Source organism: Protopterus annectens, chromosome 3.part0 (genome assembly GCF_019279795.1).
Source record: "Protopterus annectens isolate FY-2018-M chromosome 3.part0, PAN1.0, whole genome shotgun sequence".
Lineage (NCBI taxonomy): Eukaryota > Metazoa > Chordata > Ceratodontiformes > Protopteridae > Protopterus > Protopterus annectens.
This window is the reverse complement of record NC_056731.1, coordinates 1,906,806,157-1,906,826,188: the sequence shown is the minus strand read 5'-3', so window position 1 is coordinate 1,906,826,188 and position 20,032 is coordinate 1,906,806,157. Positions and strand designations below refer to the sequence as shown.

The 20,032-nt window shown below is 39.3% G+C and overlaps 1 protein-coding gene across 1 annotated transcript in view; it reads right to left on the bottom strand.

The window, feature by feature from the left end:
* Positions 1-20,032, bottom strand: part of ATP6V0D2 (ATPase H+ transporting V0 subunit d2) — a 358,513-nt gene that overhangs the window by 7,462 nt on the left and 331,019 nt on the right. The window contains exon 7 of the mRNA XM_044065990.1: positions 1,639-1,716. Within this exon, the coding sequence (XP_043921925.1) occupies positions 1,639-1,716 (78 nt within the window). The remainder of the gene's footprint in view (positions 1-1,638; positions 1,717-20,032) is intronic.

Here is a 20,032-nt window from a genome sequence, read left to right as displayed (position 1 = left end):
GACAGCTATAATATTCACATTTAATTAAAATCACTACAGCATGTATTTTCAGAGAATGTAAAGCATAAGCTGCAGGCAAGAAAGTATATACAAGCATACTGAAGCTAAGAAAATAAGTACACAAATGAGTTCAGGGAGGTGCTGTTGAGCATCTTCTCTGTAGGTAGAAGTATATGTTTATCTGAATATAGAACTGTTGCCATACATTCATTGTGCAGTTAGATAGAAGTTTAGATGGTAAACGTATGGACAATGAATTTAAAGAAATAAGCAAAAAACAGTTTATTAACATCATTGTTGAGACTAGATATTAACACTGTTAAGAATCTATCTCTCTAAATTACACACACACACACACACACACACACACACACACACACACACACACACACACACACACACACACACACACACACACACACAAGGTACCAAATGCAATGCTAGTCTATGAGACTGAAAGAAAACATGCAATTATATTGCAACAGGATGATTCTATCAGGACAGTAAACACATACAGGGATACGAAGAATGTGCTTACTCCAAGACAAGGTACAGGGTGGATTGTGATGAAAGACAAAGGGAGCAAAAGAATATACCTCTCAACCTCTTAGACCAAGAAATCTGTCTGTACAAAGCCATTAATAAAAGTGGGACAAAGGTCCACAAATGGGATTAATTTTTAAATATTGCTCATACAAACTTAGAAAGTTGATAGAATAGGTTTTGCATTAGCATGAATTTTCTGAAGGGCATGAAGTCTGAAACTCAATGTCTGTCATTATTTTCTAACTTCAGCACTCAATGATTTACAACTAATTTGCTAGAAAACCACAATTTTCTGAAAAATGAACCAAAAATATGAGGCAAAAATCTGTACATTCTGAAAAAATCTGTACAGTTGAGAGGTACAATGTGGAGGTGGAGAGAGATGGTAGGTAATCAAAATAAAGGGTAAGCTTCAGAGTGCCAGGCTCTATGAAGTCTGTGGAGAGTTAGGTATGGTAGGTTAGCATGACTTAATTATTTATCACCTTTGCTTTTGTAGTTACTTGCTGATCCTTCAAACTGCAATCACTTAGTTTACACATTACCACCAGAGTCTCATGCAATCAGTCCTGATGAGTAAAAATCTATTGCTCTAGATCTGTAGATTGTAATTAACACTATCAGTTCTTATTAGTAAAACTCTGTTGTTCTAGTCCTACAGAATAACTAACACTATCAGATACATGAACATGGTTATAAAAATAGAATAACTAAGAAAAAAATGCATTGCTGCTGGGGCTGTTGTCATACTTTGGGACATTGCAAGAGTCTATTATACTCAATGAGCTTGATACGTGTATGAGCACTATTGTGTGAATCTTGACATCTCAGATCACTGTCACTGAAAACCACTTTCAGTGCATAATGACTTCCCCATTTTCAAAAGAAAGCTTTGTTTCTGGATAACTGAAAGTGTTTTTCAGTAATGTGGTTTCACGGTGTTTCAGCTCCCTCAAATTACCTGCAGTGAGGTGACACACTGTATGATGTCTATTTTTCAGACAAACTTTTTACTGATGTACTACAAGAATAATTTTAGGTTTTAGAAATTACTATATTATTATTAGTAATAATGTATTTATAAAAATATACCTCATGTTCAAAAAAATTGTCTTCCAGTGTCTTGTCTTTGGAATCAGATGCAGATCCTTCAAATAAAGCTTTGTACTCCTAGAAAATTAAGATGCAATAGGAAATATATTACATCACATAACATATTTTGAAATAATATAACATGATATCAAATCACATAATGTAACACAACAGACGAATGTGACAATTTTAAGATTGAGTCTACCTGGAGGGCACACCTAGAAATTATTTGCACTCTTCCCCAGCAATCCCATGCCTTGCCTAAAGCTCTTGTGGATTCACTCCATGCTAACCACTCATACAGTGTATACAAGGGTCCACACTTTTCTCAGTGGAGAAAATAAATCTCCTCAGATTCAGATTAAATGATTATCCATCAACTGCTCATAGTGATATCTCATTTGTCTCCTGTCTCTGCAACTCTCTGACACCCCTTAGCTTTTTTTCATGCAGTATCATGTGCATCCATATTGTAAACCATCTTTCTTACCTAGTTTACATTTAGCATAAATGTAATAATTTTAACTGCTCTTCATAGGATCATAGGAGGTTGCTAGGCTAATGCCCCTGGGGCTCTTCCAATACTAGCCAAGGGTTTATCCCCAAAAAGAAACCTCAGTCAGCACCTGTCACCTCTGTCAATGAGGGATACAGGTGAACCTCTGGGATAAATTTGTGGTTTCCCATCCACTCACCAGGGTGTGCTTGAAGAGGATCAGCGAGGTGCTCTGTTTGACTTGTATGGGAAATCTATTTCAGAGACAGGGCAGCCTCTGGGAGACAAACCTGTCACTTCAGCAGGTTTTGTTGATGTTGCATATTAGATTCAGGCCTTTTGAGCGGGTAGTGCATGAGGAGTTGGACTTACGGATATGGAACAGGTTCTGAAATTGCCTTGTATGTGAGACACAGATAATCCCTGAGCAATCTGTATGATACCAAGTAGAGTGATAGTGATTAAAATACAGAATAGCTAGCTCATTTAATGCTTCTGCTACATTGTCACCATCCCTTCCCCCATTTCGTATTGATGAACCAATTAAATCAGTGTTGTCTTCTTCCTTTCTGAAACTTGACTAAAAATTACTTCCTTCCTGTTCACCTGTTCAATTAGCATCTTTTTCCCTGAGCTACTTCCTTGTGCCTGGTCTTGGATATTCCATCATCTTTGCAGTTACTTCAAAGCTTGCCTCAGCATATTTTTTCCCTCACTACTTATTTCACTTTTTGATTTTTTTTTACTTTTCTGCTTGAGCTAAAGGGTACCTGTTCTTAAATACAAAGAATAACTGTGGAAGTCAGTGTGCAGGGGATATGAAAATGTTTATCTGACATTTGTAGCCTTAAAACTAATTAGGCTTTTGCTTTCAGTAGGTAAAAATGTAATGAGGCATTCGTGATGTTTGTCAGGTATATATTGTCATTTATATATTATTACTAAAAGTGCCAAGTGACAGACCAGCTGATACCATAGCTTATATAACTGGTTTAACAAATGCAAACCATTAAGTAGTTCTTTCCAAGAAAATAAAAATGACTGTTTAGCAATTGTAGTAATAGTAGTAATAGTAGTAATAACAGTAAGAGGTAGACAGTAGGAGGATGGAACATAATTTTAAACAGTTGCTAGGGAGATATAAATAAGAGTGGGTTAGCAATCAGTCATTACATCATTAGAAATCAATGAATAAAGATACATACACATATTAACTGAAACACAAGAGAAAGCAAAAAAAAAAAAAAAAGAATTTGGAGGGGCATGGGTGAGTGGGATGGGTTAGGTGCTCCAGGCGTGATATTGTAGTGTAAATTAGGGGCTTGTGGGATGGAATAGGCTTTAGACCCTTCAAGGGGAATGGAATGCTAAAAGCTGAAGCAGTTCAACTGAAAATAAAACTGACTGAGGAGCTGAAAGCCTCTGACAGTCAATTGTAGGTGGAGAGATGGGGAAATAACAGGACCTGGGTAGATACAACGCAGAGACATAGAAGGAAGGAAAGGGTTACGAGACAAGAGAGCAGAGACAGAAGAGAAAAAAATGGGAGGCATGATGAATAAGAAAAGAAGAGGGTGCAAGCTACAACTACAGTGGAACAGCCCAGAACATATAATGGAGACATAGAAGAGGTAGCAGAGCTGGTCAGGAAATAGCAAACACACCAGATGCAGAGGGAAAAGATTAAACTTATGTATACATAGAAGAGGAGATTAGATAGGATGGAAACAAGGAAGAGAGGAAGGAGTGACTGGTAATGGGCAATGTGGGAAGAAAGAGTAAGGTGACAAAGCTGACAAAATATAGTATTAGGCTTTCAGGCAGCTAATAGGGGATGAGCACAGATGAGAAATGACCAAACTACAAAAGAGGTGCAGATAGCAGAAATAGCTTAGTAAAAGTGTGTAGAAGAGCAAGCAGAGGTACCCTAGGAATGACTGCAGAAATGATGGTAGGTGAGAACTGGGGGAAGACCTAATGATTGGAGATGTGAGCACAATGAATGTTAGGTGGGCAGGCAAAGCAGAATGAAATGGACAAGTGGCAGTGAAAACTGTACTGGACTGACATTAGATAGTAAAAGCCAGAAAACTGGAAAATGTCTCAAGCAATGCCTGAAATACATGTATGTTATTGTGTATGCAAGCACTGATGACTAGGTATGGGGATGTGCAGAAAAGATGCAAAGAAAGATAAATGAAGGGACCAACATATGCATAGCTATGGGATGTACAGGTGCTTTTTCAGAGGTCATACCTATGTCAAATTATCAGTGTAGTGATGAGCAGGAATGAGGTCTAGGGGTGGCTGGTTGAGGCATGGCAAAGGGAAAACCTCTATGCCAGCAGTAAACTTCATCTCCATTTAAGTATTATTGAAATCCGGAATGGTAAGGTATAGCAGGACAATTATGACATTAAACTGGGGTGAAAGGGTTTTGGGATGCAGTCTGTTAGGGCGACAAAAGAAGGAGTATAGTAGGACCTGAATGGACAAACACAGACATCAGCAAGCAGAAAGCTAAAGAAATCATTAGGAAACAGCTTTAGAAAATGCCCTAAAACTTTCCCACGGAAAAAAAATTGCTGTTCTGTGACAAAAAAAAAACTTGCACTTTAAACTTAAACTAAAGTGGGGTCCTTTGCCCCTACACCTCCCCAAATGGAGGGCTGTGCCCCCCACAGACTCCCTACTTAAATATACCAACTCCGAGATTACACCAGAGTGGAGGAAATAGCAAAGCCCCGAGAACAGCACACCGATTTTTTCCCTGGGAAAAAAATCAGTATGCCGTGGCTTCGCTATTTTCGTATTTCGGACTTTTGGGTTCGATATTACAACGTTCGAACTTCTACAAGTTCAACGTAATGTGTGTGTGTGTGTGTGTATACACACACACACACACACATATATATATGTGTGCCCACACACACACACACACACACACACACATTTCCCAAACCAAGTGCTGGTGCCAAAACCATGGACTAAAACTAAATACTAAGAAATGTATAATAGGGCTCTTTAATAAGTATGAATTTTCTTGCAATTATCATACTGACAACACATCTGTGAAAACTGATCCACTAATTAGGAACCTAGGAACCTATGTAGACAATGAACTGTCCTTTGATCACCAGGTATCCACTGTTATTAAAAGTCCTTTTTTATTGCATAACTTATTACAAAGGGTATGGCATTCGTGTACAGGGATTTGATCATTCCATTCTGATGGCCTTCTATTCTAATGTTGCAGTATTCTTAACGTGTGGGGGATCCTCTGCCCCAAGCAATCCAACATGTCCAGCATACAGCAGCTTTTAGCTACTGCAAGTACATGGAACACCACATATATGGCTTTTCAAACATCAACCATAAAAAAGACGTCCGCACGTACAGCCCTCAGAACTTCTCTGCCACCATTCGGAACACTTGACTCATACGTCAGTCTGCTGCCAGCTTACAGATAAGTGCCTCATTGGAGTTTACTTTTTTATTGCTACTGCCTTTTTTGTTTAGTTTATGTCATCCAGAAAGGGCAAGTGCAGGTGTGGAAGGCAAACTCCCATAAGAACAGTCACAATCTTTGATTTTTTTTTCTAAGCCCAAATCACGACCACCGTTCATGTGCTATTTGTCAAGCCTTTGTCCCAAAGACCTTGCAAAGCCATCTTTTGGCTTTGCGTCTTTATTTAGAGAACCAACATTTGAAAAGTTTTACTCAAGAATGTTTCTTGTGCCCAGAAAGGAAAGTCTTTGAAGACCCATTCTGGACCTTTCCCATTTAAGCACTTTTCTAAAGCACAATAAATTAAAAAAAATCCTTTCTTTCCCCTTCTCAGGATCACAGTTTCTTAGGGAAGGATGTTATGGAGGGCTTTGTGGGTCCTTCGGCCAAGCCATCTTTGAAGAGCAAGGTCAGTAAGCCTAGGCCTGAATCTTTTTCTGCTGTGCTTCTTTCCGCTGAAGTATCCCTTGAGGTTAATGAAGACCCGGAGGTACATTTGAAGTCTGGGTCTGGTTCTCTGGTGGGTACCACTTCGGAGGCCATTAAAGAATGTGACCTAGGCATGTCCTCAGAGGCAGTGCAAACATCTGTATTGGACGGTCAAGGGAAACCATGGTTTATAGTGTCAGAACGGTCGAGAGACATACCTCAGATTCTTGTTAGGGAACAGGTCCCGGTGTTGGTCATCGAAGGAAGGAATATGTCAGGTTCTTCCACTTGCCATCAAGAAGAGGTGCATGTTAAGAAAAAACAAAGCATCTTCTGGCCCCTAAATCTCCTCAGTCAGATTGGGATACTTTTCCACAGGGATTGATTAAGACTTTAGTGGCTGTTAAGCCTCCTTCTGCTGTTTCTGCTCCCTCCTTTACTTCTTCTCCTGTTAGGAGGGTTACAGAAAAGGAGTTTTAGAGGGTGTGTCATCATCTGATGAGGATTCCTTGACATATTCAACTCAAATTGCATCTCCTTTAGAATATGCTTCCCCTTAGGAAGAATCCAATGGTCAGATTCTCCAGTGGAAGAAATATCTTTTGGGGAAACTATTAACAAGATGAGAGAATTCTTGAGATAGGACTGCTTTCAGGTGTCTGAGGTGCAAACAAATATTATGACCTTTTACAAATGGAATCTCCTTCTCCTTCTGCTGTGCCACCTGTATTGACAACAATTTTGAATGCTTTTGTTTCTTCTTTTGGAGCCCTTATTCTAGTTCTATAGGCTTTCCATCCTCTGTTTCATCCAGGACCTCTGAAAGTGTTTATGGACAACACCACAGTCCTCTGGTATGTAAACAAGCAGGGTAGGATAAAGTCATATCTTCTTTGCAGATTGGCTCTGATGGGATGGAACTGGGCAGTTCAGTACAAGGTGGCTCTTCAAGCAGTTTACATTTTATCCATTCAAAATTTTGTGGCAGACACTCTAAGCAGGTCAGTGAGTCAATCTCATGAAAGGATACTTCACTGGGATGTGTTTCTGGAGTTGATCCATTGGTGAGGTACTCCTCTAGTGGATCCTTTTGCCTCCGCTCTGAAAGGACAACTTCCTGTTTTTTGTGCCAGAGTCCCAGATCCTCTGGTTTGGAAGGTGGATGCCCTATCTTTCACATGGAAGGGGATGTTTCTTTATGCATTCCCCCCTTTCCTCTAATTCAAAAATTTCTGCTGAAGATTCAGAAGGACAAACCAAAAATCTTGCTAGTAACTCCCTTTTGGCCAAGACAGTATTTAGCCAAAGGTTATCATCATAAGTTACCTCACAGGATGAACCTTCTCACACAGGGCAAGGCATCTCTGCTTCATCCACATCTGTCAGCTTTACAACTAACTCTGTGGGTGATAAACTTTTGATTCCTTTCACACACCTTTTTAAAGAGGACATGCTTAGGGTACTGTAGGAGGCCAGAAAACCGAATACTAGATCTTACTTATCTAAATGGAAGACATTTTCTACTTGGTGTCTTTCACATAATCTGGAACCACTGTTGGTGGATATCCCAGTTGTTCTTTCTTACTTATATGAGTTACTTAAGAGTGATTTGGCTTATTCCTCAGTGAAAGTTCACTTGTCAGCCATTTATGCTTGCTTGCCATTGATCCCCCTTTAGCTTCTAGACTGGAAATAAAACATTTTCTGAAAGGTGTCCTTCACATTAATCATTTCAGAAAACTAGTTCCTCCTCCTTGGGATTTGAATTATGTTTTAGATAATCTAAGTGTGGCCTCTTCTGAACTTGCAGCTGCAGCTTCTGGAAAACTATTCTTTTACTAGCCTTAACCTCTGGTAGGAGGTTCTCTGAGATTCAAGTTTTAATGGCGTCTCCACCTTTTCTTGTTTTTCATAAGGATATGGTCTCATTGTGTACTAGTCCTTCTTTTATGTCCAAGGTGGTGAATGAGTTGTCTCTTAATCTATTCAGTTTCCCACTTTTTCTCCTTCTCCACAATCATCCAGTGAGAGGACACACACCTTGGATGTGCATAGACAACTCAGATTTTATTTGGATAAGACTAATGCTATCAGGAAATCTGAGCAGCTTTTTATTTCTTTTCATCCCAGAGCTCTGGGCTTGCCTGCTTCCAAGCAGACTATTTCCTCTTGGATTGCTAAGGCTATTTTGTTTTGTTATGTGTTTCATGGTGAGAGTCTCCCTGTTCCTGTTAAGGCACAGTCCACTAAGTCTGTCACTTTCTCTGGTTCTTTCTTTAAGGGTTTGGATACTAACATCATTTTGAAGGCTGCCACTTGATTTTCTGTTCATACATTCACCAAGCATTACAAGCTGGATAGTGTTTCTAAATCCAGGTCTGGTTTTGCTAGAGCCATTTGTCATGGCTTTTGTAGAAAGTTTTTCTCTGTTTGTTCTTCCTCCCAAGTTTCTTCCTAAGCTTTGGTACTCTCCCACATGTTAATAATACTGCAACATTAGAATAGAAAGACATAGAATAGTTGTGTAAAATCTTACCATAATCTTAGATGCCCTTCTTTTCTATGTTGCAGCATTCTATCCCTCCCTCCTTCCCCCTCTAACTTGTTCTTTTCCTTGGATGGCAGATTATTTTCCTTTTTCCTTACACTGGTGTTCATCCTGGGGCATTTCAGTTTTGAGTATTGTACGTGCAGATGTCCTTTTTATGGATGATGTTCGACAAGCCATATGTGTGCCATCCTATGTGCTTGTAGTAGCTAAAAGCTGTTGTATGCTAGCCGGACATCAGTTTGCTTGGGGAGGAGGATCTCCCACATGTTAAGAATACTGCAACATAGAAGAGAAATACTTCTGAGGTTATGGCAAGACTATGCACAGCTATACTTTCTGCACTCCTTTTTATCGACCACAGAGTATAATGCTCCCATTGGTATGTACCTGTACAAACATCTGTCACAACTTAAATGCCCACATCACTTTCTTACTAAGGAATTTAAGGGCCTAAATCATAACTGTGTGGATTGTTTCAAAGCCTTGTCCCTCTTCTCAGTGCTATACAGGCTACAGAGAGGCTGCCTCTGCCTTAACAGGCCCTATCCTGTCAGACCTATTCCACATTTGCAAGACCAATGGGACATACGCAGCTACTTAAGAAATCTAAATCTCTTTTGCAACATAAATAGTACACATTGGAGAGAAAATATGTATCAAATATAATACTTCTTTGGAATTGCCTTCCTCTCCAGATAAAACTAAGTACTTCTCTTAAACTATTAAAAAAAAAGTCAGCATGGATGGATGGGCAACAGCAAATTCACCTCTTGTTTAGTGCCCCTGTCCCACATGTATAGGGTCAGCATATAAAAATGTTCTGCTGGTCTCTGGGTTATTCATACTTAAAGTATAAGGGCTAAACATTTCATGAGAATGTAAAGATAGGCTTCTAAAGATCCTCACAGACCAATAGCCTAGTAAGCACCTATGAACCTTTAAGATGATATATCAACTGATATACTCCATGGTCATCTGGCAGTGGAGTTATGTGGACACAAATTTGATTGAGTTTAAAGAAGTCTCTTATCTTGCATATGTTGATTATTATTCTAAGTACTTTGAAATAATCAAATTGACAGACAGAAGAAATGAAAGTGTAATTAGTGTATGAATGTCTATTATCTTAAGAAAGGGCACACCTGCTGTTGCCTTATATGACATGGTCCATGCGACAAAAGTCAGGAATTCAGCATGTGGTGCATAAACAGGAATTCAGTAACATGATGTCTAGTCCAAAGCGTCCACAGTCGAATGGACAGGTGATGAGAATTATCCAAACAGTGAAACATCTCATGAGAAATAGCTGTAGCTATAGATCTGAGGATTGTCATCTCCTCATTTTGGAATCCTCCATTTAAGGGGCTCAGTTTCTCCCCTACTCACTTACTGAAAAGCAAAAGTTTGAAAAGCAAATTACTTCCATTTGCTATATTACTGATACCTGAAAATCAAGACAAAGTAATGGAAATGCTGGAAAGAAATTAGCAAAGACAGAAATGCTTTTAGGATGGAAGAGAAGGACATCTATGGTTATGGTAAGATTTTACACAACTTTTCTTTCCTCAATGAGTAAATTTCATTTAGCAGCAGTCTCTAACTTTCATACTGGATTTGAGAATTCTTCTCTAGCTTCGTCTAAACTTTGTAAATCTTTTATGAGAGGCACAGTTCTTCTGAGACGCCCCCCCCCCCCCATATAAAGATCACACTTCACCATGGGATTTGAACCTGGTACTGCAAGCCTTGACTTATTCTTTGAACCAGCAGCAAAATACACTCTTAAGTTTCTGACCTGGAAAACTGTCTTTCTAGTGGCCATTACCTCTGCTAATATTTCAGAACTTCAGGCATTATTATCTAAACATCCGTACTTGATCTTTCATAAGGACATAGTCACTTTATGTACCAATACATCATTCCTTCCTAAGGTGGTGTCAGAATCCACTATCAATCGATCTATTTGTTTGACAGTTTTCTTTCTGAAATTTGCAAACAAAGGCAAATAAATTACATCTGTTGGATGTTCGCAGACAATTAAATTTTTACTTACATAGAACAAAACAAATAAGAAAGACCAATTGTTTGTATCCTTTGCAGATTCTAAATTGGGCAAATCAGTTGCAAAGGTGACTTTAGCCAGATGGCTGACAGATTGCATATCATTCATTTACAGCAAAATAGGTCTATCCTTACCAAGACTTCTAAGAGCCCATTCAACTAGGTCCATGGTTACATCTTCAGTATTTCTCTCTGGTGCTTCCATGGACAACATGTGTGTGGCTGCAACTTGGTCCAACCCTCATACCTTTATTATTCATTACAAATTGGATCTCAGCTTGAGGGGAAAAGCAGCTTTTGGCTCGACTGTGCTCAGGAATATCCTTCCTTGGAGTCCACTTGGGAATTTTAGCTGGGGACTCTGTCCCAACAGTTGAGGATAGAATGAAAATTGACAAAATCTGATTAAAAAGTTGTGTACCTACCATAACATTCCATCTGTGTTGTCCATTTTCATTCTTCAACTTCCAACTCACTAACCCCCATACTTTGCCTTTATTGACTTCTGGAAGAACAAGACACTTTAAGAAGAGCACTGTCCATAATATTGAGCTCCAGATGTGACCTTTTTGTCAAGAAAGTTGTATTGATTCTATTTTATGTAAGACATCAGACAAGATCTGATGTATGTTAGGGGTTGGTGCAATGGATAGGGGAAGGGCTTGAGAGTTTTTGGTAGTCACAAGCTTTTGTAAAGGCCAAGTTGAATCCTAGGATCGGATCTGAAACCAACAGTTGAGGAAGAATGAAAATGGACAACACAGATGAAACATTATGGTAGGTACATAAGTTCTTTTTTTACTTCTTTCAAACTCTTCTTCTGGCTGCTATAACAGCCAGGGAGTTTCTGAGAGCTCTGGGATTCATGGTTTCCACCATTCCTATGCTCACTCTGGCCAAACTCGACGTGAGAAAGTTTTAGTGGTTTCTGAAGTCAGATTGGCTTGAACATGCACATGTAGTTCCTCTTCTACGCAAAAACGAACTTCGGTGGTGGATTCAGCAGTTGTCTCTAACTTGAGCTCCCTTTTCATCTCCCTCTTCTCTCTTGGTGCTGTTTACAGATGCTTCAGATGTGGGATGGTGGGCAGCTTTTGACTCCCAAAATGTGCAGAGGGTGTGGTTGCTTTATCTACAGAAAGAGCACATCAGTGTCAAAGAGATGAGAGCTCTTCTGGCTCTTCAGGCTTTTCATCCTCTCTTCTCCCTGGGATCTCTCAAGGTGTTTCCAGACCATAACATAGTGATGCTGTATGTAAACAAGCAGGAGGACAAAATCTTATCAAAGGATCAAAGGACAAAATCTTATCTTCTTTGTCAGTTGGCACTCCCAGTGTGGGAATGTGCTATCCAGTATCATGTGTCTCTTCAGGCTGTTTCCATTCCCTCGGGGAAAAATATTGTGGCAGACACTCTGAACAGGTCCTTAACTCAATCCCACAAATAGATACTTCACAGGGATGTGTTTCTGGATACTGTCCACCAGTTCAGTACTCCTCAAGTAGATCTTTTCCACTCCCCTCTAAAGAGACAACTTATTCCAAAGTCCCAGGTTCTCTGGTTAGGAAGGTGGATGCCTTATCTTTTTCTTGGAAGGGGATGTGTCTTTATGCTTTCCCTCCCCTTACCCTCATTCCAAAAGTCCTGTTCAAAATTAAACAAAATCTTGTTGATGACACCCTTTTGGCTGAGACAGCATTGGTTCCCTTTTCCTCTGCATTTAGCCAAGGGCAATCATCACAAGTTATCTCACAGGGTGGACCTACTCTCACAAGATAAGGGATCTCTCATCCATCCCCACCTATCCACTCTTCAGCTGACACTGTGGGTGATATTATTTTGATTCCACGCAGACACTTTTTTTCTGAGGGCATGCTTAGGGTCCTGCAGGAGGCCAGGAAACCAAATACTAGGAAATCCTACTTATCCAAATGGATGAGGTTTTCTGTTTGGTGTCTTTCTTGTAACATGGATCCACTTTCTGTGGATGTTCCTTTAGCTCTCTCTTATCTGTGTGAATTTCTCAATGCTGGTTTGGTTTATTCCTGTGTTAAGGTTCACTTAACAGGCAAATAAGACAACTTGTCAAATCCTCCAAGAGCTCCTTTGAGAGAAACCTAGAAAGTACTGCAAAGGATAACCATAAAGCCTTTTATAGCTATGTACATAACCTAAAGGGTAGCACCCAAGCATGTGCAGAACTGTTGGCAAATGGTATCAGGCACACACTGACACCACAGAGATAGTGAACCTGCTAGTGGATAGGTTTGGTGAAAATTTCACTCCCCATCCCGTCCTAACTTAAAACAAACCCTCCCACCTTACATATCTGAAGAGCATGTCCTCAAAGCCCTGTCCAAGGCAAAGAATATGAACATCAAAACATGAACTAACATCACCACTAAGTACCCTTTTCAGTCATAGCCTAACCACAGACTTTGTTCCTGCGGAATGGAGAACAGCTACAGTTATTTCCCTCCATAAAGGTGGCTTAGCACAGACCTGGGAAATTACAGACCCATAAGCCTGACCAGCCTCATCTGTAAGGCCAGTGAATGTATCATTATCGACCTCATGAATGAAGATATAGGTGACCTCCAAACCCTGGTTACTACCCAATTTGGCTTTGTGAGGGGGGAGATCCTGCATATTAAATCTGGTGGATTTCTTTGAAATGGTGGCCAAGGCCACTGATGAGGGCAAATCTGTGCACACAGCACACCTGGACTTGGCAAAGGCTTTCTGCCCAATCCTACATTCAGGCATTACCAATAAACTTAGCAAACTGAATGTTAAACCCATTGTTGTAAGATGGGTTGCCAACTGACTCACAGACTGGGCATACACCATCAAAGTGGGTAACTCCACATCAACCAGCATACTTGTTACCAGTGGGGCACCACAGGGGTCAGTGCTGGGCCCCCTACTGTTTGGTATATACTTCTCAGAAATTCAGTTCAAAAATAAAGGGTTGTGGCTGACCAAGTTTGCAGATGACTGCAAACTGGGTGCAATCATTGAATCTCCAAGTGATGTCAGTATACTCCAGGATGGTCTCACACAGACCAGTGACTGGTATATTGGTCATGGTCTCGAACTGAATGCTAAAAAATGCATCATCATTTCCTTCAGCACAAACAATATCTCTTCACACTATCAAATCGATAACTATACCCTAAGTACCCGTGAGTGGTAAGGGACCTGGGATCACAGGCTGACCTTGACCTTAACTTCGACCCCCATGTGTCTACCATTGTAAGGAAAGCTTTCTACATAGCTCACTTGATTAGTAAAGGAATCACCTTGAGAGCAAAATTTCTAACCCCCTATAATCAGCACTTATCTGGCCCATAATTGAGTATAATACCCCATTCGGTATGTACCGTTCTAAGCACCTAGAGCAATTAGAGAGACCTCAGAGGTTTCTAACAAATACACAGACTGACTAAAATCCCTGTCACAATACTCCATATGGTATAGACTTCTTATGGGAGACTAATGCCTGGCCTATAGAGCAACCCAATACCCAAATCTAACGAACTTACTGCATATCCATAAATCAAACGGGTCTAGGGCCACCCATTCCAGGGACTTAAATATGGCCTATGACTTAAATAGGACATTTGGGAGGGGCAGATTTATCTCCCAGCGGCTGCCATATCTTTGGAACAGGCTACCAATTCATGTGAAATAGAGCACCACTATGACACTTTTTAAGAGGAACTTGGATGAGTGGATGGGGCACCATAAGTTCTTACTGGGGATAGTGCCCACAACCCTCCTGGACATGGGCAGTCATCACTAAATGCAGTGCTTGGTATTGACTAGTACCTCTACAGCTTTTACATTGGATTGAAACAGCTAGGCTTAAAATGACCTCTGGGTCAATAGCCTTGTAATCTTCTATGATCCTATGATAAAGACTGCAGGACATTAGATATTTATTAGTTGAAGCTAACATACAAATGTAAAAGTCATGGGAAAGTTTGCAGCCTGTAGCTAAAGTAGCTGGTCAAATACAGGGATGAAGATCTTATGTTGTTCACAGGAACGATGGAAACTGTACAGGAAGAATTAATGATCTGATACTTGCTTATTGTGACATTTATTATGACATTTGTATAGGACAATACTCTGAAATTCATGAAAGAAGAGCAGCTAGAATTCTCACAGGTGGTGTTCCTGTGAGAAAACAGAGAGGGCGAAGAGTGTATTTATTCCTTCAATCTCTACAAATGGCCCTTGACACTTGCACTAATACCTGATTTCCTGGGTTAAATTCTCTAAGTTTGGTATTTTTATTGTAAACTCATTGCTGTACCTTGTGCACTGCCTGTATGTGCTCCTTTTCTATGGGCATCACCAGATTTAGTCTATTCTGTAAATTAATATAATGTTCTATAATACTTTTAAATTGTGCCTTCTCTTATCATGTCCAGCAAGCAGGGTAACTACTGCTTCTAATGATGCTATCTGTGTCAACTGCTTTGCTTTGCATGCATTTCAGTGTTATATTGAACCTCTCTACTAAACCATCAGTCTGTGGATGGTTATTAAACATTTTTAACAGCTTATCATTAAATCATTGACAAGTTGATATAATACCCCTGACATAAAGGGCACGCCTTACTCAGCAAGTGTCTCTTTAGGGATACCCAAAGTAGAGAAAAAATAATACCACTTCCCTGGCAACAGCCTTAAAATTAACCTTGCATAATGGTTCAACATCCAGAAATTTTGTAGCATAGCCCATTATTACTGGTATGTACTGGTACTGGTTGCAAGATTTCACTAGTGGCCCCACAGTGTTCATAGCAATGCACTTAAATGGCACTTATATAACAGGTGCTGGAATCAGTAGGCTGTTAAGCACATGATGCATAACAGTTTTCTAAAATTCTTAACAAGGAGTACAGAAATGTTCTATTTATTTCAATATACCTGCTAATAAAATCTGGCTAACACTCTTGCCTTTGTTTTTTCCATCCTGAAATGACCTCCTTAGACACAACTTTGGGTTACATCATTACTCATGATGACAATCATCATCATTATCACTGTAAGATTAGGCTTCATTTATTCTCTTTGCATAAGCCTAGAACTGCAGCCTTATTATTCAATAGAAAGGAATGTTTCAGTAACCTTCAGTCAAGAATACTGATAAGAATAACATATGCTAACATAATGTGCAATACAATAAGTACAAACAGGCTTGGAACCAAGGTTGAAAAAAGGTGCGTAGAACTTTTAGGAAAGTTACGGGGTTTTGGTATTATTAGGAGATATACTTCAGACACAGAAGTGAGTCAGTTCATTCAGACTGATACAAAGTCATTGCAGTGCAGTCCTCAGATGTTTGGTACAGACACATGAGACTGAGCAAAGAAATCAGGTCAAATATCCAGCATTCCAGAATATTAATTATGTTATTCGAGAAGTAATGAATAATTCTAAATATAATGATTGCAGAAACTATGGACATGCAAACTCAGTCTATTTTAGTTTATCATCACTCTTATTGGAGACAGTAAAATTTTCTCTGTACAGAATTTGTGGACAGTAAAATTTTCTCTGTACAGAATTTGTGGACAGTACAATGAGTGAAGAAGCTATGGGCATTATAATTCAGTTTATTAGCACTGTTTTTGGTATTCATAACATTTGATTTGGATATTATTGGTATCTAGCTTCACTGTACATAATAAAACATTCTTAGCTGAACTGCAGTGTATGCAGACTTTTATTCTGAAAGGTCCAAGAAGATTTGGCACATAAAGAAGAGACTTGCATCTGTTCAGCACAGTTCTGGGTAATTAAAAGATAAAGACATTAATTCCAGCCTCATTCCAGTTTCTTCAGGTTATTTCCAGTCCATTTGAGTATTCTGTAGTCCTGTCAATTGTTACAATCATCATCATCAATCCCATTTTTCCATTTTCTACATGGTGTTGGGGTGTTGTGCCAGATGTCTCCATCTCTCTTGATTCAGTGCCACTCTCCTACCTTTTTCGACAGTCATGTCTATCTGTCATATGTCTTCTTTCACACAATCCATCCATCAATTTACTGGACACCCTTCCTTCCCCTTCTTCCACTCTGCTCTAAGTCTTCTTTACCAGGTAGTCTTCTGCTTTCCTGCACATGTGCCCGAACCATCATACTCTGTTCTTAGAGTTACTTGGGCTTCTACGCTGATGTTCTCAGTTCTTTGTCTCAAGAGCATTCCATCACCCATCTCAGGCAATTCATCCCATCATTTCTAGCTTCTTCACCTGCTCTGCCTTCAGTGCCAGGGTTTCTGTACCATACAGTAGTACTGTTTGCACCATTGTTTTGTACATTTTTAGCACATCTTACTTTTCAGCTTCTTTGACATTCTGCCCTGACACTGTGCCAATTGACTGTAGCCCATCTAATTCTTGGTTTGACCTCCTCATTTAGATTTCTCTTCTCCTCAACCACCCATCCAAGGTACCTTCAGCTGTTAATTTGTTCCACTCTTTCTCTTCTATCTCAGTTCTCAGCTTCTTCTGATGTCCATTTGTTGCCATTACAGCTGTCTTGTCTGTACTCAGTTTCATCCTGTGTACCTTCAGTTTTGCATTCCATTCTTCTATCCTTTGTTGAACTTCTTGTTCAGAATTTGCCTGTAATGCCACATTGACTGTATGCAGAATTTTTGTTGAACTGTCCTGCCAGCCTGCTCATTAATGTCATCCATCACCAGTATAAACAGCAGTGGGTTCAGAGCTGAACCCTGATGCACACTCACACTCCCACTGGAACCCATCTGTGACTCCAAACACCAATTGCATTTGTGTCAGTGGGTCCTTGTACATAGTCAGCACTGATTCTACCAATGTTTCTGGGACTTCAAGCCATTACAGGTCTGCCCATATCATCTTTCTTGGGACCTTATCATTTACTTTCTCCAAGTCTAGGAATGCCCAGTTGGAGTCTTTCCTCATCTCAAGCTTCTTCTCAACTATAATCTTACTGAAAATATTGGGTCAGTTGTTCTGCATCCTGATCTGAATATGAACTGCTCTGCATATTTATCAATCCCCCCTCTCCAGAACATTTATGCAGTGTGATAGGAGTTTGATACCGCTGTACTAATGTCATTACTGATGTAGTATTTCTACCCTATCTTTACTTACTATGTATGAGAAGTAATCTTTTAACTCAAAATAGGGGTAAGAAGGAAAATATCTTGTTCACCATCTTCTGATACAACATTAGCTGCATTCTGTCTTGATCTGCTTAATGTATAATTTTTCTTTTATGCTTTTTTAAAGCGTATAGTGATTATCTGCAAGTCTACAAATTCAGGGTTACTTTCTTTACTAGCTTGTCTTGAAGTTGGTGGAAGGTACAGATTCCTCTCTTCCTCCTGGAAAAAAATGACACTGAAGCTTCATGTACGTCTTTGTCTGCACCATGTAGTTCTATACAAAAATTTCCATTTGTTTTAATTTTATTACTATCTCAAGACCCCCCTTTGACAGTTCCTTTTAACATTCTGTTCCCCTTAGACAGAAATGGGTTTAGAAGTAGTATGTCTCATTTTACTACACACTGCTATTTCTTTGCTCCTATTGTCCTCACTAAATTCTCTGTTTTCTTCCAGTTCTATCATCTCTGCTTCTATACAAATATGTTATAAATTTCTGTGCAGTCATTTGCCTTATACTGATTTTTACTTCAGAGTTTTCTACCAGTTTATCTTCAGTTTCTGTGTTGACATCTCTTGTGTTATTTGATTTTTGCTAATCTGTTACTGGGGCAAGTTTCTAGTAACACACACAATCCCCTTACCATCTAATCAAAAACAAATTCTAGTCCCTTTTTATAGCTTCTACTGTCATTCCCTTTTGATTCTGGATCTGCTTATTTACAAAATTCATTTTGTTCCCTTTCCTATAGTGGGTGGGTGCATCAAGGTTTTGTTTTCTCTCTTTCTCACTAGGTGTCTTGGCCTGCCACATTGTGCCTATGGATGTTCTCTCCTCCCATATATTTCACAGAGTCTTAAAATGGGGAAAGTCACTTCCCGTTATAACATCATGAATGAAGTCAGGATGCAAATATTTTCTTAGAACTGATCAAATTTGTTTTGTGTGTGAGGTGGTCTTCCTTTTTATGTTCATAAACATATACCATTTCTACCTTTTATCATTAAACTTAAGTTTACATTGTTTTCATTCAGATAGTTGAAGTTTGATTGATCAAGGTACAAAATATTGAGCTTGATTGCTCGAGCCCACTGGATTAAAAGCAGTGCCTCTGACTTATTTTTCTTCTGAATCTATGGTATAGTACATCTGGGAGGCAAATACAAGCAAATGTAAGACTTTCCCCCAACAGCCAATATTAAAGCCTGTCCTGGAGATTTGACCAGTTGCTGATCAATCTTTTAACTTCAATGTTTTGCTCATTGATGAAGTGCAATTCAGAAATGTGATATTTACTCATTTACATACATAGGGATCTTTTGCAAGTATAACCGTGATTCCAGGATCCAGTAAAGCCTGAAATACTCTCCCTTCCAAAAACAGAGTACACCTTACTAGCTTGATTGCCACACAGTAGCATAATCCTGGCTTAATCCTGGCTTCAGTCTTATCACAATCCATAGGAAATGTGTCATTTGTAAAATGCATATTTGGCTTTAATTTTTAATACAGGTATTTTCAGTATTGGTGGAACAGAATCTGGCTATGTGTCCTCCACCCTTCAAATCTGAAACAAGATAATTCAGAAAAATTACACATTTCTTACTTTAATTTTAAATTTAGAAACAGATAATTCAGAGTTAAATGGTATGTCAGAGGCCCTGTGATCACTTCGCAAAATCAACTTTCTCATATTACTAAGTAAAGCTTTCATTAAAAAATGCACTGCTAGAATTTCTAACTTTTGTACATTTTATTGCTGTTATAAGGATATAGCCATAGCTTTATAAATATGTTTTAAGTTAGACATTTAGGCTCTTAACAGCTGACCAGCATCAAAATCCAGCTGTAATATTCTACTGCTTGCACTTTGGAAGTTATCCTATCCCTTGCTAACTGTTCCCATTTATGTTTTCATAATATACTCTATCCTCTTCACGTCCATACAAGTTTTAAAGCTTTGCTTGTCAGCAGGGAAGAAAGAACTGTGGCCCATTCTGACTTCTCCCATTTTTTTGTTGATGGCATAACTGTCATATATTACTAAATATAACTCAATACCCTCCTCTTTGATTAGGTTTTTAATGGTAGGTACAGTTCTGGAGGGTAACAGTTACACTGGCCAATGCCAGTAATTTTTGCTGCAGCTGTACCAGCTTCTGACTGGGCTCTAC